The 25,620-nt window shown below is 42.8% G+C and overlaps 3 protein-coding genes across 3 annotated transcripts in view; 1 reads left to right on the forward strand and 2 right to left on the reverse strand.

Annotated features, from left to right (window-relative positions):
• The window catches only part of LOC308091839 (uncharacterized protein), a 43,386-nt gene extending 30,052 nt beyond the window's left edge, over positions 1 to 13,334 (reverse strand). Inside the window, exon 1 of the mRNA XM_080437573.1 lies at positions 13,134 to 13,334. The gene's annotated coding sequence lies outside the window, so the exon portion shown is untranslated. The remainder of the gene's footprint in view (positions 1 to 13,133) is intronic.
• A 3,221-nt stretch (positions 13,335 to 16,555) lies between these two features.
• Positions 16,556 to 17,359, forward strand: LOC308092226 (ubiquitin domain-containing protein UBFD1-like; the record flags this gene model as incomplete). The annotated part of the gene is made up of 1 exon (XM_080438070.1): positions 16,556 to 17,359. One exon carries the CDS (start codon positions 16,556 to 16,558, stop codon positions 17,357 to 17,359), a length of 804 nt encoding a protein of 267 aa, XP_080294196.1.
• A 3,354-nt stretch (positions 17,360 to 20,713) lies between these two features.
• Positions 20,714 to 21,076, reverse strand: LOC308092227 (mitochondrial pyruvate carrier 2-like; the record flags this gene model as incomplete). The annotated part of the gene is made up of 1 exon (XM_080438071.1): positions 20,714 to 21,076. The coding sequence occupies one exon, from the start codon at positions 21,074 to 21,076 to the stop codon at positions 20,714 to 20,716; it is 363 nt and encodes a 120-aa protein (XP_080294197.1).
• Positions 21,077 to 25,620: the final 4,544 nt, after the last annotated feature.

Here is a 25,620-nt window from a genome sequence, read left to right on the forward strand (position 1 = left end):
TTACATGGCTTCTTCCAGCATGCAGAGGATGCAGAAGTCTCAAACTTGGCTCGCACATGATTTATCATCAAAACTTCCTACCGTCAAACACGCACTGTAAAATCATGTGTTCATTTGACTCTGAGAGTGTGGTTACAAATATATAAATGAATGAACACAAGGGGATTTTACTGTGCATCACATTGCTTTGCGAGATTAAAATGGAATGGTAAACATTCCAGCACTTGCGCAGGAAACCGGGTTCAAATCCGGGGTAGAAGAGGAAAGTTACATAGCGCAGCTTTAATAGAGAAGATAGATATATGCCTCACAAGTGGTATGAAATGGAATACACTTCCGGTGGTCACTCCACGTGAAGGTCCGATCTCAGGAACATCCTATGATTAGTGTTGCTAGACCTCACAGTGTGTTGCTGACACAGACAGGTCTCAAGCTACGATAATACAATTTTAATGTCAGAATGTTCTGAACATAAGGTGGCATGGGAAGAATGGGCCCAACACTTTCTTCAGTGAATATGGGAGCAAAGGAATCGGTCATAATCTGTGCTCATGGTCACTTATTAAGAGGTGGTATTAAAAGACTGAGGAGCAAAGTGCATCCTAACAAATGGCTTAAAAAATTATAAGGTGGTATCAAACAACCCATAGTTCTCAACCTATTCCATAAGGCTGCTTGTTTGAGTCAATTTGCAGAGATTCCCTTATACTGCCCCTGATCTTCTCTCTTCTGTTCTGTAATTAATCTTAATCTGGATAGCAGTAAGATTGAAAATGTCAGATTAGAGCACAGATCACAGTGAGAATGAAAGGCTGAGATTAGGGGTTTAGCAGTGGGAAACTAGCTGGAGGAACCCCAGTCCATCTTGTGCACTGTAGTTGTACTACCATTCTGTACTGTGCGTGCGTGCGTGCGTGCGTGCGTGCGTGCGTGCGTGCGTGCGTGCGTGCGTGCGTGCGTGCGTGCGTGCGTGCGTGCGTGCGTGCGTGCGTGCGTGCGTGCGTGCGTGTCTAATCCAGATCGGGGTGCAGGCCTCTTAGAGAATATGGTCTAATGAAAACAGCTGCAATCCATGGTAAAGACCTGTCCAACACTGAGGTTTAACCTTGTTCAACACATCAGTAATACAAGTAATGGATCAGATAAGATATGTACTATACTATCCCCATTGTGGGGACAATGACCCTCACACAAGTATAGTAATATACTGTATGCACACACACGCACGCACGCACACACACACACACAGAACCTCTCCTCAGACTGCTGATGGCATGATGGGGGGAGGATAGACGACAGATGTTGCGTTCCACTGGATGACTGGCTGAGAGGAAAAGACATCCTTGCTCAGCACTGAGACCGAGCCCGAACCTCACCCTGGTTCAACCCTCTGCCTAACCTCACAGAGCATACTCCCATCCTGTCCAAGAAGCCAACATACCTCTGTGTCATCTATTTCACCACCCCACCATCCCACCACTGCTGACATTTTACCTTACTGGAGTGCTAAACGCCGGCCCAAATCAAAGATTCTCGAATGAGACGACAACGCTTGTGAGAAAAATTGCAGCAGCGTGAAATACCCCGTCTCTCTCTGGTCATAGCAGGAAGCAGGCTGATGGCAGCGCTTGACATGACATCATGTCATGTCGCAACATTGCTAGTTTCAGAAGAATGTTGCACTTGCAGACCAAACTTACAGACTCAGCTTGTTGCAAATCTTTGATGTAAACAAAAGGTGATGCAAAGAAGACCGGGCTCAGCATCCCTCACATGTACCAATCTGCCACAAAGTTTTACTATTGACCCATTCAATCCGGAACGCTGTCATTTTAGATTTCTTGATCTGCTATTTTTGAAAAATGTGTGCAAATCTTTGCATTTATAAATATTTTTAAAGCGAACTTTTTTTACTCAAATCTTTGCTTCTGGAGATTCTACAAATTTCTTCTAAATCCTGACAGTTTTTTTTTTTAAAGACTTATGTTGCTTATATCAGTGGTTCTCATGTCAAGGACCCCCAAAATTATATGTATTTGTCCGTGGACGCCCCCAATCCAAAATATTTTGTTCCAGGGACCCCCAGAAGCAAAGATTTGAGTTATATATATATATATATATATATATATATATATATATATATATATATATATATATATATATATATATATATATATATATATATATATATATATATATATATATAACTCAAATCTTTGCTTTGAGTTCAAAAATAGTTCAAAAATAGCAGATCTACAAGCTCATAGCGCGGCACTCAGTGCCACGCTATGAGCTTGTATATCTGCTATTTTTGAATAGCCAAAGAAACCTTAAAATGACACAGATGCGTTCCCGGTCTTAATGGGTTAAGGTTAGTAATCCCGACACTGGTCTTGCAGTTATTTAGGCGCTGGGAACCTATCTGCATCAAGAGGGTTGACCTACTCTTGCAGATAGCCTGTGGAAAACCCAATTCCATTTCCTTCTCTGGCCTGGCGCCTACTCCAGTGTGACCCGGCCCGCGTTCCACCACTGAGAATGGGGGAGAACTGGCCTGGGGGACTTCCCTGTTCCCTTTGCATTTAGGTGTAGATACACTCCTTCCCTCCCCAGTCCTCCTGACTTCCGGATTCAAAGTGTGGGAATAAGACCATAAAACAACACAGCCTACCCTGTAACATGTGTAACCTGTGTCATGCTTGGTATTGGCTTGGCATTTAATATGACCGATATCATTGAATCTGATAGATTTGCAATATTTTTGCACGTCTACTACTAGGGCTGGTAGATATGACTATTTCAAGCTTTTGCATTGATTGCAATTAATGAACAATATATTTTTTCATAGTGAAAATAGCAGACCTACAAGTTCACAACGCTTCGCATGAGCTTATTGATCGGCTATTTTCTCTATTTTTGTACACCACCACTGTACAATGAAGTATAATACAGGGTTAAGAGGTTAATCAGACTAATCAATTTAGTAGATTAAAAATAAATCAATTAGAATGTTTTGTTGATTAAAAAACACGAACAAAAGAAAACCTTGATTCTCGGTTATTCAGTTATAAGTCCCTTATTGGTTCTAAGTGTTGACGCTAAGCAGAACAAGCCCATCATTCCAATCCAGCAGAAGGAAGGAACTGAACAAAGCAACCACATGGCTCCAATTTCCACATAAAACATCTTGAGGACCCAGACTGCTGCACAGCTCCTCCTGCTATTAATGGCTGTCAGACACTGTGTGTGTGTGTGTGTGTGTGTGTGTGTGTGTGTGTGTGTGTGTGTGTGTGTGTGTGTGTGTGTGTGTGTGTGTGTGTGTGTGTGTGTGTGTGTGTGTGTGTGTGTGTGTGTGTGTGTGTGTGTGTGTGTCGAAGAGGGTGAACATGAAAAGAAAGATTTTTAGACTGACTCAGAGAGAGAAAATGAGAGGGCAAAACAGATGAGAGACAGAGACAGAGAGAGAGACAGAGACAGAGACAGAGCACTATCAGGTGGGTCGGAGTCAAACCTGGAGAAGGGATGTCCTGCTGGAATTTTGCTGACCTGAAGGAAGATCCACAAGGGATCGAAACGTCTTCCTAATAAAGTTGCCTTTTACCGTAGCTCAGTGTGCACTGTGCAGGTTATGTATATGCCTTGCACCCAACAGCACCCACTGTGTCGATGTGCGTATAGACAAGTTAGCTTTTCTCCGCTGAATTTTCGCGCCAGATTCCCAGCTCTCTGTGTGTAGACAGACAGGTATGGGAAAACCTCTCAACAAAAAAACGTTCTCAGCTCAGGGCAGGCCCACGGTAGCTCCGGTTTCAGGTTCAGATAAGAGGATATTATTATTCCTGGCTCGCCGTCGCATCTCGCTCAATTTAATCCACAACAGAGCTTTTGTTCGTTTCCTCTCAACACAACATTGGTCTTGCAAGTCGAAAACAAAGCCACGTTATGCGGAGGGAGACCCCCCTAGAATATGAATGTCACTGGAAGTCGCCGCACAGGAAATCCAGAGAGGCTCAGCACAGGGAGGCTGGACAGCCCTCCCATTCTTTAAGGGGAAGGTATGGAACACAGATGGGACACTGGAGGAACTCCATCACTTATTATGGAGGCCTGCCATTTGTGCCTGGAGCGCCGCTTCTCAACGTGGGTTCCGAGGACCCTCAGGGGTCCGTGATGGAGTTCCAGGGGGTCCCCAACTAAATGATTGATATTTAGGATAGGAACCAAATGGATCTCCACACGAGTCTGTAACTCTGACCCGAGTTAAGGGTTCCATTTGTACACTCTCAGAGTTATATTAACACAGAGGGTTCACTTCATATCAAACTGTGGGCCCTTGAAATTAAATAGGTTAAGAACCAGTGGCTTAGAGAACCTGGGACCTATGAATATGATTTTACAGTAAAATAGCAACAATAGTTGGTAGATAGATAGCTGTATGAAAGGGGACAAGATGTTCACCACCGACGGGGACAAAATACCATCAATGCCTTGGTGGCCTTCTGTTTAGTGCACAGATGACGCCGTGGTCAGGACGGCAACCAGTCCGGCTAAAGGCCACTGAAGTGCAGCCATTCTCGCCCCTGCCCTGCCTCTCAGAGCCATGTCCAGACAATGACGTGAAATGTCAAAGTCCTGTGCAATCTACAATGTGTCCTGCTGACTCCTGCAGGTGTGCCACTGTGTGGACAATGGCCAATTGTTAACCCTTGTCACAGCACTTCCTCTCGGGCTTGTGCTAAGTGGTCCTTGGCCCGAAAAGAACAAAGCATGACAACAGTGTAGAACTTCATCAACTGCCGCTGATGCAATGCAAAAATAGGAAGTCAGTGAGTATAGGAAGCACCATGCTATTGCATTAGGCCGATGCATCTCACTGATGGGCAGTCACAAAGTCTCCCATAACCACTTTAAAAGCAGCAAAAACGACAAAAAGCTCACAACATGTCGTTGTCGGAATTTCGTGCAATTTTGTGAACTCTTTCCCCTACAACCCCATGGCCCCAAAAATATGGATACCAGGTTTAAAGTGGTTCAGAAAGATCCCACATCTTTTTTTCCGTCTGTGCTCGTCTCTCTCGTCTTGTCTCGTCTCTCTTGTATGGCGGTATAGTGTCTGGGTTTATTTGTGGAAAATGCCAGCGACAGGGAGACAGTGTGACCCTGGGGTGCTTTCACCCAGAACACAGCCTAGAGGCTGGAGGGAAGCGCAGGGCTCAGAATAGCTCACTGTCCCCCAGGGGCTAGCTCTTGTGCTGTTCTGCTCTGCTCTGTACTGTACTGTCACTTTGCCTTAGCAAAGAAGACCATACTGACTCACAGCACCACACAGCATCCCGATCCCCAAACCTCCTCCATCGTAAAAATAGGAAACAACAAGATGGAGTCTGAGGAGGAGGACATGTCAACTCGGAGTCTCGGACGCCCCCCCCGACTGCCCCCTCTGCTCTGACCCCCCGGCCTGAGAATCCAGCAGCCAGCCCGCGCGTCCCATGTCCCTGCCCTCGCCTCTCCACTACCTAGGGGGGGAAAGATAGCTAAATATAACAATGACAGCACAATGCTTTAGACGCTGGAGCTGTACACCAGAGATAGAGAGAGAGAGAGAGAGAGAGAGAGAGCGAGAGGCCTCTTTTCCCAGAGTGGCAGCACGTTTCGGACGGGTGGTGGTGGGAGGGGAGGCAAGAATGTGACGGGAAAAGTATTCATAAACACAGAACCACAGGACCCCACGGAGAAAGCCACGTTCTCATAAGTGGACGCTCTCCCCGATGAGGACAGAGAGAGACGGAAATAAAACCAGCATCTAATAATAAAGCCACAGGGAAAAATCTCATACAGAGTCTGAAGAAGTTGTGTGGTATTCCTTTGATTTAATAGAGAGGCTTTTTGTGAGCCCTCATCGGAATGCCAGACTTACTGTAATCGTCTTTAATCGCCTATTGCCTAGTAAGGGAATACAATACTTGGGGTCAGAGTAGGGCTGGGCAACTAACTGAAAATGTATCGAAACCGATATTGAGAACCAATAACAGACTTAATCTGGCTCATGTAGGTTAATCAAATAATCAAAAAGCAGGGTTTTTGTGATAAATGTATTATATTTCTAATATATCAACAACTTGACTAAATCGATTAGTCTGATAATGATTAACCACTTAAACCTGTATTATACTTCATTGTACAATGGTGGCATACAAAAATAACCAATCTACATACAACTTAAGCTCACAACACGTTTTCTTATCATCATTAATTGTAATCGAGCCAAAAGTTTTTAATAGTCGTGATAAAAATTTGAAGTCATATCACCCTAGGGCATAGCATCGTTTGAAAGTAACGTGACACACAACGGCCACGTCTAAAAGTGACAGCAGAGGCGAGTATGGCAACCTCATGCCGACTGTTCTGTTGCACTTTCATATTCACAATTTGATCCCGTGCTCAGCCTTATCAAGACTTTCTGGAGTGCATGGTGATGGATACCAATATTCCTTTCCTGCGACAACTCTCAGGTTAAATCACTTAAACCCTGCACAATTTAGTTGACCGGGCTACCCTGCCTGGTCCACTCCTTTTTTCCCTATACACCAAATATCTTCGCTGAAAATAGGCATTCTGCAAGCTACGCGCTTGTAGATCTGTGAGCTTGTAGATCTGTGAGCTTGAAGATCAGTGAGCTTGACGATCTTGTCGGCGAGTGTTCGTCCCAGCATAGGGAAGCAAGGCTTCATGTGGTTATCAACAAGTGCCCGCCCCCACCAAACTAACCTCCAATATAACAAGACAGCTGTTTGTATATCACTGCAATGCCCTCATCATGCCACACACAGTACCGCGCTGGTTTCTTACAGGCTGAATAATTCAATAGGGAGAAAGAGGCACACAACACATGTTCCCCACAGGGCCAGGACCAGTCACAGTGCAGAGTATTAGACAGCTGGCCTCAAGCTACAGGCTCAAGAGTCTGATAAGGGAGACACAGAGTCTCACTCCACTGGTTATTCATTTGATTGTCTCTTTACAATCATGTTCACTGCAAACTACTGTATCGGTGGGATCACGAAACCTGGAGGAGGGTTATGCCCGATTCATACTTAGCCGCATGATGGTTGCGGTGCTGAAGATGGTTTCGCGTGCTGAAGATAGCCGACCTACAAGCTCATAATGTGTTGCATCCGTGAAGCTTCGTGAGCTTGTAGGTCGGCTATTTTCTGCACATAAATTAGGCTTTAGTCTAACATTGATGGAGGATTGCAGATGGGAGGGGTGTGTGTGTGTGTGTGTGTGTGTGTGTGTGTGTGTGTGTGTGTGTGTGTGTGTGTGTGTGTGTGTGTGTGTGGCTCGCAAAGACGTACAGTAGGACTGCCGAGACGGCCGTGGTTGGAGGGAAATTCCGAGGCTAGCCTAATTTAGTCTCATGTCATTGTTGACTGTAACAAAACAACAACGCTATTAGGCTATCATGCTGGTGACCGATCTCTCCTTTCCTAAGGCAGGGGTTTGTTTGGTCCCTTTTTAGCCTGAGAGACTATTTATTCACAGTATTAAGTCTGACCTCCATTTCACTGAAAGGGGGAGGGGGGGGGTGCACAGGCTTGACTAATCACAGACATATCAGGCAATTCAAGCGAGTACAGATGTGACACTGGCCGAGAGGCTTGCTAACCAGAGCAGATGCAGATATCTACGCACAACTAGAGCCCGACCGATGCCTGATTTTTGTGTCAGATTCTGAGTCCGAGACCACCGATTACCAATGTTTTGACTGATATTTTGTCAATAAGTGTAACACGTCGTGTTGTGAGCAAAAACAAAAAATCTATCAATCTTATACCAGGTAGAAAGTGCTTAAAAACCAGGATTTGCGACAGATCTGCAGCATAATTGCTGATACTGACGTGTTCAAAACAGTCAATTAATGACTGGTCTACCGATATATTGGTCTGGCTCTGCTACGCACAACACTGTTTTACAGTATAATGTTTTTAGACTTCTCACGGTCTCACCTACGTATAATGATATACAGTAATGTCCAAAATAAGGATTGATTATGTTAATAACTATTTTTTATGAATCAATTAGTTTGATTAACTGTTGCACCCCAGATAAGTGGTTAAACAAATTCAAATCCTCTTTATGACCAGTGAGCCGAGGACATTAAACTGCTTAAAAATAGACTAGTACTGTTCTCCGTTCTGAGGTGTTGAGCAGGCTGTGGATGACGAGATCCAAACCAAACCACAACGACTGAAAAGAGATGCTGGTTCTTCTTGGTCACACTCTAAGCCTCTGTGTGTCCTCTTTGAAAATGGTTGGCAAAAGACTTGGCTATCTGGTGCTCATTGTGACACCCTGCTATGGGGCTCTCACAGCCATCATAAGGAAGCCTTTCAAGCAGACAAAAGGGCCATTTATGCCTCTCCAGTGAAATAATATTATCAGACTCAGAGTGCAGAATATCTTTGGCTTTAGTTTAAGGATGCTACTGACTGAAGAGGATTGTGAGAGTCGAAAAATTATTATAATGACCGAGACCGACCTCTTTCTCAGCAGCATTTATCAATAATCCAGCACATTAGGATTGCCTTCCGCTCCCAAACATTTCAAACGGCTTTGTTTCCATTCTGTGGAAAAGGGAAAATGTTGTGTATAGTTCTGCTTGTTTAACGTATCCTTCACAACCACTGATTTGTTTGGGATGGATCATGCCTCTATACAGTACCTCTCAGCCAGGAGAAATGAATAGACCTCAATGCCTTGTGATATCTCTCAGCGTAAGAGGGTGGAGGTCTGTGCCCGCCTGCCCGGTCGTGCACATTAACCACTTTTAACCTGATGTTCCTATTTTGGGCTGACATTTTTGGATCAATTTTCCAAAAATACAAATAAAATGTAAACATAAATAGCAAACATAACAGATCTACAAACTCACAATCCCATCGCGACGCACTGTGAGCTTGGCTGCTATTTTCACTATTCATAACAACAAAGTATATAGGCTGTTAAGTGGTTATGTCCGTCTTTGTTGTATGATGGAGTCACGAGACTCACGTCGACGTGCCGAAAATAGCCAATCTACGCTGTGAGCTTGTAGACCTGCTATTTTAGACGTGTGACTCCAGAGTCATAAATTAAGCATCACTCCAATGCAGCAACCCAAGAACCCCCCCCCCCCCCCCCCCCCCCCCAAGGCCCTGTCATGGTACGAGTGGGTCTCGTGTCCTCTTGACATTACTGAGGTATTAAGCTCTTTGTTTTGAGCAGATCTATCTAAGCTCTGTGAGCTTTCCCACATAACAAAGGTCTAAAGGTCTACAGGCAGATTAGGGCTTTTGCTGGACTGATGATAATGGTGAAATCATTTGAGAGGACCCTACTGTACATGCTGAATGGTAAGAAGGGGACATGGGAAACATATGGCAACAAGTGGAGGCGACATCCTTCTCCCCATTAACAACTTTTAACCTGGTGCCCCTATTTTGGGCATGTCATTATAGGCCATAATGTTCCAAAATGTTCCAAGTGATTTTATCCATCCATCCATCCATCCCTCCCTCCATCTATCCCTCCATCTATCCCTCCATCCACATCCTCTTAAACATCAGGTCACAGAGTCAACAGTTTCAACTGAGAATGACAGACTTCCCTTTCCCGGGCCACATTAACTAGACACTAACTATTTAAAAAATGTCTATTCTACAAGCCAACAATGGCGCCAGCTTGTAGATCGCCAATTTTTCTATTATATGAAATTGGGTGCATAATAGTGGGTGGTGCCACTTGTAAGTTCATACTGAGCATTGCATGAGAGTAGTGTGATCTTCTAAGTCATACTGGCTTTAGTTATGGTTTGGTTTGATCAGTTCAGCACAAAAGACAGCTGGTTTGTATTGTCTCTAGCTGAGAGTGCCTTGGGACAAGGTACTGAGGAAAAAGTAGCCATAAGACAATGTAATAGGGCCTGGCAAAAAACCCAAAAGGGGGCATCAGCATGTGTCACTTGGTAGCAGCGGCCATCTTTACGGGCAGAGACTACATAACAATCACGTTTGTGACGGAGCTTGTAAACAGGGACTCTTCCGTGCTAGTACATACTTTATTGACTTACAATGGTGTAGACTTGCTCAGTTTTTAAGTGCCATAACAGGTCGCGTCGAGGGAATGCGGTAGATAAAGGAGTTCCATTTTCAACTTTCCAGCATGGAGGCAACATCACGGAGGTCACATGGACGAGTTAAAGAGACGTCGGAAGGCTTGGATCTCAGAAGAAATAACGTTCAACAACCTATCCAAGCACAGCCGTGTTTGTTCACGGCATTTTCACAAACGGTAAGTTATTAACAAACACATTTAATTGCTATTTTGTCTCTGCTAACTAAAAGTAACTAGGTATTAATACCAATGCCAACTAGATTAGGGTAGCCCGGCTGCGTTGACATCAACTTGTTACACAACAATCTGTTCAGAGCTAAGACGCATAGTTTTTGATTGATTGAATACTTTATTAACACGTTGCATAACTAAGTTACATAACTAATTAAAAATGTTCTTGTCTTTTCCCCAGGGAAAACCAGCCATGGAACAGACCACAAGCTGCTGTACTCAGCAACACTGACCCTGCAACAGCACCAGATGTGGAGATGGATGGCGCATTATTATCCTTCTAATAAACGTTCTTGAATCTTGAAACATTGTCATTCATATGTAGCATACCATGAGTTATCATAGGAAATAATAGAAAGTTACTCCAATTCTGAATCAGTTCTTAATGATTAAAAACAATGAACACAGTGAATCATGTGGGCACAGGTAGGCAGGCTGCTTGTAGATGTTGAGCAGGTATCAGAATGAGCTACATCTAGAAGCTGAATTACACTGGTGTGCTACCAAGATTTGACAAACAAATACAATATATATTTAACCACCTACATAAGCACAGCTATGTTATATTTGTGCATTTATAATGTATACGTTACATCTCTTCTCCGAAAATAGCCGACCTTCACTGTGACCCTGGTTCTTGACAAACAGGTTTCGTGCAAAGACTACAACTGTATACATATGCAAAACGCTGACGTTGTTTAGATAGGAGCTGGACAATCAGTGATGACTCTCCTGAAAAGGCTTCTCTACAAACGCAATCTACAAGTGAAACACAATTTACATGTGAAGCCAGACAGGGTAACAATGCCCAGTTTCGCTCTGTCCATCCCGTTTTCCGTTCACCATGTAGTCGGCAAAGAACTAGTGAATGTTTACAAACACAGATAAGAGATCCACCGTCAATTTGTAGCCTAGAGCATCATTATGTACTCTCTGCCCGTAAACATGGACGCGGCTACCAAGTCGCACGACACGCCTACCTTGCTGACATCAACGTTGCCACTCACTATAGACGCAGGAGGGGAGAGAGAAAGGATAACATACTGTAACAGTGCAGTCACATTTCTCATGTGCCCGGCTCAGGCACGCGATGTGTCTACCAAAAATAGCCGTTGTGACAGCGTGTGAACATTTCAAAATGTATTAACATTACTTATATGTGTGAACATTTTTTGGAAATGTTCAATTATAATAACATGCCCAAAGGGATACCAGGTTCATAGTTAAAGATAAATGATTGAGAGTCACGTCAGTCAGTCTACATTTCGCTGAAAGGTCTGGACTCCAGTCCAGGTAGAGGGATACATCGGACACATGGATATTTTGTGTGCATGTGGTCACACATACATCTACATGCACAGAACAGTGGGATGACTCAGGGACAGAGTACAGCAACTTGCAATGGCCCTGGTCTACAAGATACACTACATCACAAAGACACCCATGTACCTGTCAAACTACTTCAAAAACGTCAATGACGTCCACAATTACAATACCAGAGTGAGCTCCACAAATCAAGTTCAACACAGATTTGGCTCTAACAAGGGATTAAATGTGTTCTACTGCTAGTGCTGTGCCACAAAAATGTGGAATGCCCTACCAACAGTCATAAAAACATGTGAATCCTTACTCTCCTTCAAAACCGCTCTAAAAGAGCACTTACAGGTGTATATTTGTCTGTCATTAAATGTTTTTCGATGAATTGAGTACAAAGGACCCCTATGGAAACAAGCCATAGTGCTTTCTTGGGTTTCAAATCCTCTTAACAGACCTTGTATTGAACTGTACTTCCCTGTGCTTGTCTTTGCAAACTGTTAATAAAGTATTCAATCAATGAATCAACCAACCCTCCCACTCCATGCAAAATTAGGTGAACGGCATGACATGCAGACCAGTTACTGGAGCATGTGTGTGTGTGTGTGTGTGTGTGTGTGTGTGTGTGTGTGTGTGTGTGTGTGTGTGTGTGTGTGTGTGTGTGTGTGTGTGTGTGTGTGTGGTTGGCTAGTAGGGGAGTATGTGATGATTCACAATTAATAAATTTCACATCTCAAAGGCTCTTGCTCAATTTCCCCCAGCCAAACCATTGCCTATTAACAGAATGTTTCCAGTTGAATTTCCAAGAAGTAAATTAATGGCAGGGTAATAAGATGTTTGACAGTTTTAGAAAATCTAGATGTAGATTATAGATGTATCATGTAGCTTGGAACGCATACTAGGCTTCAACAAAGATTTACAATTTTGGGGAGTGCAGTGCAGTCAGTGCACGCCTTGGCAACCCACGACTGTTTCCTGTACTACTGATCTTCTTGTAACGGACGGGAACAGCCTATGCTGCTCATCATCATACCTTTATCGCATTCAGAAAGAAATAACAATGCAGCGAGCGGAAAGGGAAAGATGAAAATGACACACACACACACACACACACACACACACACACACACACACACACACACACCTAGTGTTTTGCCAAGTGAAGTCATCTGCCTTGAGAGAAATAAAAGGGGAATCCAATGCTCGTTCGTTGAGGCAATAATAATGACGGGTTCAAACAAGTCTTACTACTACTGCAGGGAGTCGCTTGCCAAAAAAACAAAACAATCTAAGCTAACGGTTTAGCTTGTAGATCAGTTATTATTTATGTCAAGCGACGGGTACGTGCTACGTAGTGTAAACCCCTGGGAGGGTCCCCGCCGGGGACCACACTGAGAACCAGTGGTGTGTAAACTAAAGGAACGCTCATATCTTACCTTTTAGTGTGACGTCCACTCTGGTGCAAAACAAACCGCACTAACAACTCTATTCTCATTCTCTCCTCGGCTGGTCCCGTCCAGTGTGTGTGTACTATCTATCACACACACATACTGAGCCCTGGTTCCACTCAAACGGCTCGTTTAACTAACACCACACACACACACACTCCCAGTCCCTGTCGGCTCCGTCTTGTAGAGTGTGTGAGACATGCAGCTGTTCTGGCAGCACACGGCACACAGACTGACAGCCTAGACCTAGATGCACGCGCACGCATTCTCATTTCTCAACAGCGGCAGCAGCAGGCGCGCCCCCGCCCTGCAAGGAAAGGTGGAGCACGATTCGATATAGTCTATATCTGTTTGTTATCATTTTATTTTTATTTATGAAAAAAATATAATCGGTTACAATTTTACTAGGCTATATATCAGCTGATAAATAAACGTCTAGACGTTTGAAATTCGATTCTGAATTCTCTTATCAGCTTTCAGAAGTTTGGCATCAATTTTAAATGAGTTATTATTATTATTATTATTATTGTTGTTATTATTATTTCATAGAAGGCATGCGATAGGCTACTGATGATGGCAGTGGTCGACATTTTTAGTGTAGGCTACTTGGGATCAGTAGCCCTGCCCGAATACAAGAAGACTCACTCCAAAACCAACTCACCCCAACTCAAAAAGGAAAACTCACCCCGGAGCTAGGAACACTCACCCCGGGGGGTGGGTAAACTCACCCCAGGACCTGAGAAAACTCACTCCGGAACACTCACCCCGGGGGTAGGAAAACTCACCCCAGGGGTAGGAAAACTCACCCCGGGGGAGACGCACTGTGATTGGCCAGTAGTCACTTTGAGTGGCAGTTGGGGCAAACGCAGCGAGTGGGGCAAACGCAGTCAGTGGGGCAAACGCAGTCCCCACCAAAAATATTTACTATTCTGTCCCTATCGGTACATAACTCGGACGGCGCTGATTCGACTAGCAGACCATCGGCTGGTCGTTGCGGGCACTCGCGCCTGGAGGCGCTCGGGCGCAACTCCTCAGCCTCAAGGTCTGCTGAGTCGGCGCGCCTCCGTCATGGTCCAAAACTATACTTTATCGGCGAAAAAGTCCGCGGATGACTGAAAAAGTTTTACCCCAAGCATTCTGTGAAAATGGAAAGCTCACAAAGTTAAAAACCATTGGGGTGAGTTTTCCGGAGTGAGTTTTCTCAGGTCCTGGGGTGAGTTTTCCTACCCCCGAAAATCTTGGGGGTGAGTTTTCCTACCCTGTGGGGTGAGTTTTCCGGAGTGAGTTTTCCTAGCAATGGGGTGAGTTGGTTTTGGAGTGAGTCTTCTTGATACCGCCCTGCCCTACACCTGTTTGCATATTCAGATGCATTTACTTCCAGTTGTGGAAAGTAACTAAGTACATTTACTCAAGTACTGTACTTCAGTACAATTTTTAGGTACTTTTACTTTACTGGAGTATTTTCAATACCTTTACTACTCCACTACATCTCAGAGACAAATATTGTACTACACTACAATCATTTGAAAACTTTAGTAGTTACTTTGTAGATTTTGATTATTATTAGGAAACATACATTAATCACTGCAGTCCTATTTAAACTTGCTAGTTGAAAATAGCCGATCTACAAGCTCACATGAATGGTCAAGATGCCAGCATTGTGAGCTTGTAGATCTGCTATTTTTAAAAGATTTGTATACATTTTATACATTTGAAAACTTGTGAAATTGGACATGCTGCATATTAAGTACTTTCTACTTTTGGTACTTTAAGTACCAAAAGTATTACTTCAAATTGCTGCTCCGCCGTTATTTAGTCTGTCCACAAGAGAACGCCAGAACTCTATCGTAGCTAGTTGTAAACGTTTTGAAATTCTAAATAGGCCTACCGATTCGCCATTATATTTGATAACAATCACAATAAATGGTTAAATTACGCCTTCGTGATAAAGTTTAGCGCACACTACAGCACTTACAATGTATCTTCGTCGCTGTAATAAGGGTTTTGATTTAACAGCTCTTTCCCATTTCTTATTGGTCTACATGGTAAATGCGTCATCAGTTTTAACAGCTCGCCCAGGAAGAAATTACCATTTGACCATAACGTGTTTCGTTTGTAATTCCTCTGTGCGTTTAGAGACACGTGAGCACACGGTACACACTTCATAGCATAGGATATAGCTTATAGGATTCGTGATAGTTTACTTTGTTTGTGTTTTTATTTGTATTTTGTGTCTAAAACATGACGCTGCCTGGTATTGCCGAGAATCTCTTTCCTCTCTCGTAATGAGCTGCGACATCGCTTCTCGGCCTTTTGGCTAAGATCAAGTGTAGTATCTGTTCTTATCAGTTTAATATCTGATACGTCCCCTACCCGGGGACCATATATTAAATTGATTTTTGGAACTGGGAGATGGAATAGGGGCTTGCTCCGTCCACTCCACGCATCGACCTGGTATTGCAGTACCTCCAGGAACGGTGCACCCCCCTCATTGTGTGAAAATAAAGTCAGCCAACTTGATCTGAGATACGTGTCGTAAGAGCTTTAAACATTAATTATGGGCACGCGAACTGGCATACTTAACAATATCAGCATCATAACATTTTTTACGTTAAGCTTTTACAAACAGCAGAACACATCTTTAAGGACCATATCTCAGGATGCCCACATGGAAAGCCCCTAACTAGAACGTTTAAAATGTAATTCCTTTAATATGCTGTGGCCTCTACACACTAGTAAGTGATTTCACTCACTATCACTTGAAATTATCAGAGAAATTATCAGAAACAAAACGAGGCTTTGGCTAATTGTAGCAACTGATGAGTATTACTTGGTCTTCCAGCGCCCTCCTCTGGACATAACAGGCTAGTTAACAATGGTAGATTCATTCAATGAACCATTATTTCCTAATATACTGCATAAATGGCTCCCTGAAAACGGCTAATACAGTCAGTCTTTATAGTTGTCAATGTTTATTTAAACTTCCTTACACATCTATAATAGTGTAAGTGAAAGTTTGGGCATGATAGGGACACAGGTAGACAGACAGATCCAGAGATCCCGTATAGGTCAGATCAGCGGTGCAACCTAGGTGTGTAGTGGCCCCAACTTAAATAGGGATTAAGCAGTTAATTCATAATGTACTTTTTTCCCCCCTAGAAATATACTTGAGTCAAAAGTACTATACTTGTCTTTGAAGTTTAGTGGAATAAAAGTCATAATTATCCAATAATACAAATACAAGTACACATACACATACTCAATAATGTACTTAAGTACTGGTGCCTGCACAACTCGCCATTGTTAGGCATGGCATGGCAACGGCTTGTGCAGTGTGACGTAAGACCAGCGCTCTATATAAGTGTGTGTGAATGTGTTTGACACAAACTGTACAAAATCAATGAAATACGATGGATTCTCAGACCACACTATTTGAAAGAAAAAGAAACAAAAAGGCAGACGAAGGGGTCCCCGAAGCAGTATTTCATGCAGAAGAGGAAAACATTACAACTCAGGACTCCAGTATTAGCAATGGAGACCACACGGTTAAACAGATGGTGGATCTTAAGATCATTTGGAACAAGATTAAATATGATCTCAAAATTCCCATCGATAGCACAGGAGCCCAACTGAAAGAGAGGATCCACTCACTCACTGGTCTTACATCAGATATGCAGAAAGTTATGTACAAGGGACTAATCCCAGAAGAGAAGACACTAAGTGAAATTAAAATTACCAATGGTGCAAAGATAATGGTTATAGGATCTACATTAAATGATGTATTAGCTGTGAATACACCGGTGAAAGCTGAAGAAAACAAAAAAGAGCCTTTATGCAGAAAAAGGCAACACAAGAAGGTGTTGGACAAAGGGAAACCAGAAGACATAATGGCAGCAGTTAAAGGAACAAAGGACAACTTACCAGCAGCGCCTTTATCCGGAATGTTTAACAAATCCGGTGGAAAAGTTCGACTCACGTTCAAACTGAAACAAGATGAGCTGTGGATTGGAAGTAAGGACAGAACGGAAAAGGTGGCGTGGGCCTCCATAGACGGCGTAGTGGCCGAACCCATTGAAGGTCACGAGGAATACTACATGCTGGCTTTTCAGACGGGTCGAACAGAATCCTCATGGTATTGGGTCTACTGGGTGCCTGCTCAGTTTGTTGACGCAATCAAAGACACAGTCATGGGAAAATGTAGTAAGTATTTCTAATGTGCGTACTGTGTTCTCTATAAATCCGGGATTCTCTGTGTGGGAGTCTGTGTACACTTTTTTGCCAATTCTGTGTGTGTGTCTGTGTGTGTCCACTTTTTGCCCAAACTGTATGTGGAGATCCTACAACTCTCCCAAGTTGGTGCACCATACATGACTGTAGACTTGCCTCCTAGTACCCTCATAAAACAGATACAGCACTATACTGCACTAGTACTCTGACAACGGCTCTAGATACATTTTTACAGCATGTCTCTGTAGGGGGCTAGCCATCTATAAGGCTAGCCTCCTACAGTGTGTGTTCGGAGTCTGTGTATTTGGAGCTAATCTCAAACTGCTGGACAGATCAGCCCAGAATATTTTTCACATATTGTGAATATATCTGTCTAAATTCAACTAGTGCTTTGCTAGATGAGCCATGGACAGACAGACAGACACAGGTTCTCAACACACCCCGGGGCAAAAACATTATCCACCCCTTGGCTTCGGCCTGGCGGAGATAATAATGTATTACGAGTACTTATGGATGCTATTTAGTCCCTTTGGTATACGTGATGGCATAGGATAAACTGTTTCCCAGTTTTATAACAGTTTTCTATATACTGTATGTTTTAGGTCACTAAACCACAGTAAGCAGCTTTTCAATTGATATTTTCAGCATAGAATCTTCTCATCTGCCCCAGGTCATATGTTTATGGCATGGCTCTGTGCAAGGCTGTAGATCTAGAGGGCCTATATGTCTGTTTGTATGCCACACTGCCAGTAAGCCTCCACTAATTCTTTTCTATATTTTATAACTTTTGAAATATTTAACTTTAATTTTATAATCAAGTCAATGGGGCTCGGATTGGGCTGAAACCTTGCCCAAATCTTTAGTCATACATCATAAATATGTCATAGACGACTACTACGACTATTACTTTTATTTTTGTAATTTTCATTATTATTATTATCTATTCTATCACTAATCTGTATTATTATTAGTTGTTATATTGTATTGTTGTTAGCACAGAACATGTACCACCAACATTTCGCTGCGTGTACCTGTATGAGTGAGTACAAAATAGAACCTTCTTGATTCTTGACTTACGTAAGGTCCACAGAGCCACGCCATTCCCATGTTGATCTTGAGATTCACATGATGGACCGAGATCCACATGAGTGCCACGCTTTTATTAGACCCCGTCTTATAGTAATTCAGAAGGTAGGCTAATAATAGATTGCAGATTTTCTTAATTTTACCATTGCTACATCTCATGTGCTCTATCCCCAGAATGTTTTCTTTTTTAGTCCAATGTTTTGTTTGATCGATTTCCAGATCTCGTATCAGCCAAATTATCCTATATCATTGTTCCATCCTCTCATTGTAGTTTTTTACCCCCTTGCTGGGGTACCTTTGTATCAGCCTCCAGAACCATGAGCATCTGTGCACCAGGGTCTCTTGCCTGAAAAAACATACCCCATAAATAAGGTTATGGTCCATAACGGTGTTGGCCCGGGTTTGAGTCATACCTGAGGCATTTTGCGGCATGTCATCCCCTCTCTCCCCCAACTTTCCTGTCTCTCTCACTGTCACTATCATCAAAATAAAGACAGACCTTGGATTTATGTTTAGTTTCCCAGGGTTATGCATGCATTTTGCAGATATGAGTAGGAACTCTTTACTTTCACAAACTGTTTCTACTGTGACATACAAGCATGTTTTCTTGTCATTAAATGACAGTAGAGCTACAGCGGGGGTTCGTTAGGAAGTTAGAGATTAAGCTAAGGATGGGGGGTGTAAGTTGTTGTTGTGAGGGTTTTGGTTATTCGTTTTTTTCTTTTCGACTGTATTTGCAGGGTTAGGGTTGTTTTTTATGTGATTGGTTTGATTTCTTTTGGTCACAGTATTTATTTTACTTCTATTGTCTGAGTTTTGCTTTGTTTTGTGTTTGATTTGTTGTATCTTTTTCTTTCAAACATGTTTTCTTTTGATGTAATGTCTGTTTTTTTTTAGAAGAAGTGTTTAACTGCAGTAAGCAGGGAGGTATGACTTGGCTGAGGATCAAACCCCGACCTCCAATCTCAGGCAGACACTCTAACCATGAAATCACTGAGCTGGTTTAACTGCAGTGCTTCTTAATAAAAACATTTGAAAGAACTCTTTAAAAAATGCAACCATCTTGATGAATTAAATAACTGCATTCACTTTGCTCTTCAAGACTTTCTCTTTCTCTATTAAGACTCTTGTACTCCTCCATCTGAATGCAGTCTCTTGAAAGCTGGTGATCTATTCCTCCCTTTTTCTCCAATGTTTTTAGAGTTGTAGGATGGTCTCACTCTCACCCATCACCTGCAGCTGGTTTGCTGCAGTTTGCAGCTCTTCTGTGGCTTTAAGCTTCTGCTTGAGGAACTTTTCAGCCAAAGCCTCCTTTTCTCCGAACAGTCCCTTTCCCTTCTCCTCATGCCAACAGTGCTCCTTGCAGCCCTGTCATTCCTGAAGTGCAATCGATTGCATTCCATAAAGTATGTATGTTCCCTCTGGAGCATTAGGGTTAGCCTCCCTATCATTTGGGCATATTAATGTAGTAGGTGAAATCAAATGTTTCAAAAGTGTTAATATCAGATTTACAGCTATTTATTAATACATTTACGATCCACATAAATTGTAAGTGGATAAATAAAATGTGTCAAAGGGGTAGCAATGCTACTCTTTGTATCTTTGAACACTATGAGATCCCAAAAGTTCCTTGGTGGATATTTTTACTGTTTTATCTGGACATACATACTTTTTCATGGCTGATTCATACTTGGTCGTACGGCCACATTGCTCACCAAAATATTAGTTTTTTTTGTAGATTTTTGGACAGTCGTATGACAAAGTATAAACTGGGAGTATTATGTATACTTAATATACACGTGATACTAGTGTGCCAACTAGTATCACGACCTCCAATGGATTAGAATACTTCTCAACACTGGACATGCAGCCACTTCCCTTCCTTCCTCGTTACTCCTTATTGTCCCAAGTGAGTGGAACATAAGGCTTAGATCAGCGGTTCTTAATGTGGGCTCCAGGGGTCCTTGAGGGGGTTCCAGCGGGTCACCAAATGGACCCTTGCAGGTCTGCAACTCTGAAAGTGGACACATGGAACCACATTTTTGGGACCCAAATCTTCACTGTAAAATTGGTTTAAATGAGTTAGCTCAGAGTGTACAAATAGACCCATATTTGGTTCCATTTGTACATTGTCAGAGTTACAGACCGTAAGGGTCTATTTGGACACCCTGCTGTGGTCCCCGGACCCAATATTGAGAACCTATGCCCTTACGTACTGGGGGGTCCTTGAAATGGAAAAAGGGATAGTTTGTGAATCACTGCTTTAATCCCTGTTTATACTTCCAGATTCTGTAGAGCTGCGTGCCACCTGCACCTACTAGGAAGAAGTTGACGGCAAACAGATTCCAGTTCTTGGGAGTGATGACCATGGAGTATCGAGACCAAAGAGTGCCCGTCGTGGTGAGAACGGCCGACTGGGACATGCTGAGCTTCTCGGCGGGCCGGTTCAGGTCGGCCAAACCCGCCACAACCAAACCCCATTTGAACATGGGAGCCCAGAAGAACACCGTCTTCGGACCGGCCGGGTGGTTATATATAGGTTGCAATTTTGCAGGCAATGAAAGTCCGACTTGGTTCAGAACCCTGTGGTATGCAGCTCTGACTCCTGTCAAGGCCATTGTTGAACTTGTTTTGTAATGACAAGTTTATTTGAAATAAGATAATCTTTCCTAGGGATGTTGATCTATGCGAGAGGATTTGCTAAATGACACTGTCTGTGTTTGTCAATTCACTTAAATGACAATTACATGTTTGTGATGACGTCATTACATCATCTATCTATAAACTCCATAAATCTGTGTGTGTCTGTATGTTTTCATCCAAATAGGAACTATGCCCAAATATGGAGATGACTGACATAGACAACAGGGGACGGGTGAGAAAGACACAAGGATACTGTTTCTCGACGTGGGGTCTGGGGACCACCAGCAGTCCAAATGGACCCTTATGGGTCTGTAACTATTAGAGGTAAACACTGAAGATTTGACAGAGAAGACTGGGGTCCCAGAGATGAAAAAAGGGTATCAAATGGGGGTCCGTGGACTAATACCCTAATCACACTTCAGCGTCACACAAAAGTATCAAAAGTAGCAGATCCACAAGCTCGAAACTTTTGAGCTTGTAGATCTGCTACTTTTGAATTTGAATCCGGAAAATAAACAGTTTTGGACATAGGAGGTTTCCACCCGACCGACAGAGACGATATCTAACTGGGAGTCCTTGAAATGAAAAAGGCTGAGAATCACTAAATTACTGGAACCCCAATTTACGCTGTACAAATCCTCAGTGCTTATTTGACTCTGAGAGAGTACAAATGGAACCAAATGGACCCGTAATCAATTGGCCTTTAGACCCAACGTTCCACTTGGCACACATAGCAAGAGATCTCAAACTCTAATGGGAGAATTACTGAGAACACCCATGCTTCCTGGAAGATGAACCCTAGCTATTGAGTGACCCCATGACCTATCCTCTAGCACCACACTTTGGCCAATTTGCAGTTGAGTGTATAAGCAGCAGCATGGACTCTACTTGATAATTATAGAAATAATTCCAAGGGATACAGGAAGAGTGGGCACCTCAATGTTAAATTGCCCCCAAAATGTAAAAATATACATAGGATATGCATGATTTGAATATGCATGGAACATCATTATCAGTCATAAATGTACCCTTTAACTTCTTGTTTATGCTCGTAATGACTGGCTAGCCAGGTTATGTACCCTGTCAAATTTAGAATTGATTTTAAAATTGTTATAACTGCTTTTAAATCCCTCCCCCCTCTTATTTAGCTGAGCTTGTTGAACACCACAACCCACCTAGAGCCCTAAGGTCAGCTCACCTCTCTCTACTGACTCCCACAGCAACCGACCAACTGAGAACCAGGGGTGACCGTGCTCTCGCCGTGGTTGCCCCCAGGCTCTGGAACGATCTCCCCCTTTGCATCAGATCCGCCCAGTCCATTGAGGTTTTTAAGTCCCTACTCAAGACTCACTTTGTTGACTTGGCTTTTAACCAAAATTGAGTTTTAACTTTGATTTGTTTTTAATTGTTTGTGATTTGATTGTATTTTGACTGTATTTTGTACTTGTTGTTTTGTTCTCTTGACCTGTACTGCGCCTTGGTCGGCGTCAGTCGTTTTTAAATGTGCTATATAAATAAAGTTTGTTTATTATTAATTGAAGCAATTCGTAGCAATTGTAGAAATATTAGGCCTTAGATAATGGTAATAAGTAGAGCATAAATAAAAAATAGATAATAAAATAACATAGCATTACATAATTTAAACTAGGTTATGAATCATGATTGAATGAATATATAACTACAGATATAATTCTTATGAGTTCACCGTGTGATCATCTATGTACCTTATTTAGGTTTAATGCAGGGCAGTTTGCCAGTCTTTTGGCAGAGGTACAGCAGTGGCTGAACAAACCCAGTGATCACAGTGATTGACATTTATATGAAACTAATTCACCTCTCCTCTTCATGCTGTTGTCCCGCTTCCGGGCTCCCCCCCTCTCTCTCTCTCCCTCTCTCTGTGTGTGTGCCACCTGTTGATGTTCTGCAGTGACTGGATATACAAATACAAATGACACAGAATTTGAAAACTCGACTGTGCAAAGACAATATAGTGGTGAAAACATACCCCCCCCCCCCACCCCCACCCCCCCACCCCCCCACCCCCCCACACACACACACACACACACACACACACACACACACACACACACACACACACACACACACACACACACACACACACACACACACACACACACACACACTGTTGTTGATAATATTAATGACAATGTATTATTTGTGGAAACAAACACAGACCCAAGATTCTTCTTAAGACACTAGCCCTAGCTGTACTTTACTAGTGAAGGTTAGCAATACTGGCACAGCTTAGTGAAACAACACAACTAACTGGTGCAGCAAAAAGACGTAAAGAAGAACACACCTACAAGTGTTCACAATGACAGCATGTGGATTTTATCTGTCTGCCCACTACAATGATAATTACATGTATTTGTATAGTGATTTAGCCTATATGAAACAAGATAAAATTACATCAGAACCTGGCAGCAACATAAAAGACAGGAATGATGAGTATAGTGAATAAATAAACATTGACAATAAAATAACATAATATAGGATTGCATACAGTACATAACTTAAAATAGGGTATGAATGTACAACTACATATAATTCTTGGGAGTTCATTGTGTGATTATCTAACTCCTAAAAAAAATGTGGAATCCGTTATGTCGGTTGATTATTTCTCCCCTTCAATAATACCAATTGTTGCTTATTGTTGTTTATTCAATAAGCATACTCTCGGAGCCGAAGGCAATAGCAATTGGTAGCCTAATATATTGTATTTTATATCGTTGGAAAGCCTGATTAGTCACCTTTTAACGAGGTACAACTTGTAAGGATTGCGTATTCGTGGAATGAGCAACACAGCAAACTGTGGGTAGCATCCCCCAAAAATATGCCAAAATCCCCCAGTTGCCCTATCGCACGGGCCTTATCCTGAAGGGACAAACGTGGCATGTTGATGCTTGGAGCACACACAAACTAAACAAGTTGCAGGACCCATACTCAGGTAGTCACACATCTGTGACTGGCACACACCTGCCAGCACTTGAAGCTCAATACGAGAGTGAATACCAACAGAAGAATGTTGCAGGGGATTTTGGCAAATGTTTGGGGCGCGCTACCCACACGGTTAGCCACAAATGCACGATCCTTACAAGTTGTAACTCGTTGTAAAGGTGACTGATCAGGCTTTCCCACAATATAAAATACAATACCAACACCAAGTATTATTGAAGGGGAGAAATGATGGACCGAAATAACATTTCCGAACTTTTGTTCAGGAGTTTCTATGTGCCTTGTATAGGTTTAATGCAGGGCAGTTTGCCAGTCTTTTGGCAGAGGAACAGCAGTGGCTGAACAAGCCCGGTGACCACAGTAATGGACATAAATATATATACAACTACTTCCATTTCATCTGACAGGGAGTCTTGACTGCCAAAAAAGGCAAAAGCAATGCACCAAATAAAGTAAGTTGACAAAAATGACACCATGATCAGGCTGATGATAGTGAAGGCTCTCCTCTTCATGCTGTTGTCCCTCTCTCTCCCCATCTCCCCTGGAACGGGCTGTTTCAGAGCCCTGAGAACAGCCAGGCTGCACAACAGCATCACTGACATGAACAATAGACATTCACCCACATAAACATAAAACCTTATCTTGGTACCACCCAGCAGCATGTGCGCTACCGATGCTCCAACGATGGGCAGCCAGGCCAACACAGAGCAAGCCGCCCTGTACCTGAGAGGTTTGTACTTGAGGAAGAGCACTGGGTGAACCACTGCCATGAATCTCTCTACGCAGATACAGCTCTGGAAGACGGGTCGCCCGGTGAACAGGAAGCCATAAGTGAAGCGGTCTAAGGCGAAGCTGTTCTTGATAAGACAGAGAAGATACAACAAGCTGAAGATGATCTCAAATACACTCAGATTGAGTGTGAGGATCTCTGAGGCCAATGTACCAGCTGGTCCAGTTAAGACCAGCCACAGAACGCAGCTGTTGATGGGGACTCCCAGGACCAGGTTGATTGTAGTGCTGCTGATGTGTGAAATGTCCTTGATGCTGTAGACGGAGGACTCGTTTGATGTGTTCATTTTCCTGGCAGCGTTGATATTTTGAGTGTGCTCCCTGTCTTTTCACAATTCAGCAGTCTTTCGGAGAAATAGACAAAAACATAAAAAGGAGTAAATGACAGAGACAATGAGAGAATACATTGACAAGAGTGTTGTCTCCACCACACTATTTGTTCCTGCACAATCAGACAAATGTCACTACAACATAATACTAAATAAATCACCTATACATGTATAATCTTAGATATAATATTTTCAATCAGACCTTGACCTGTGAAGTTCTCTTGTCTGGGTGCTCTGCTCTCCACACATGCAATGTACTGGATGTGACTGGATATACAAATAATTTTCATATTCTCACATGGCATTAATGTTCATGCATCATTAAGCACACACTTTGAAACTTCCGCAGGGCAAAGAAAATATTGTCTTAGTTACAATCAGCTAGTCACGATCATGAAGCAGAGAGTCGCACCATTATGATTTTA

The sequence above is a fragment of the Gymnoscopelus braueri genome (assembly GCF_963280865.1).
Source record: "Gymnoscopelus braueri genome assembly, chromosome: 9".
NCBI lineage: Eukaryota > Metazoa > Chordata > Actinopteri > Myctophiformes > Myctophidae > Gymnoscopelus > Gymnoscopelus braueri.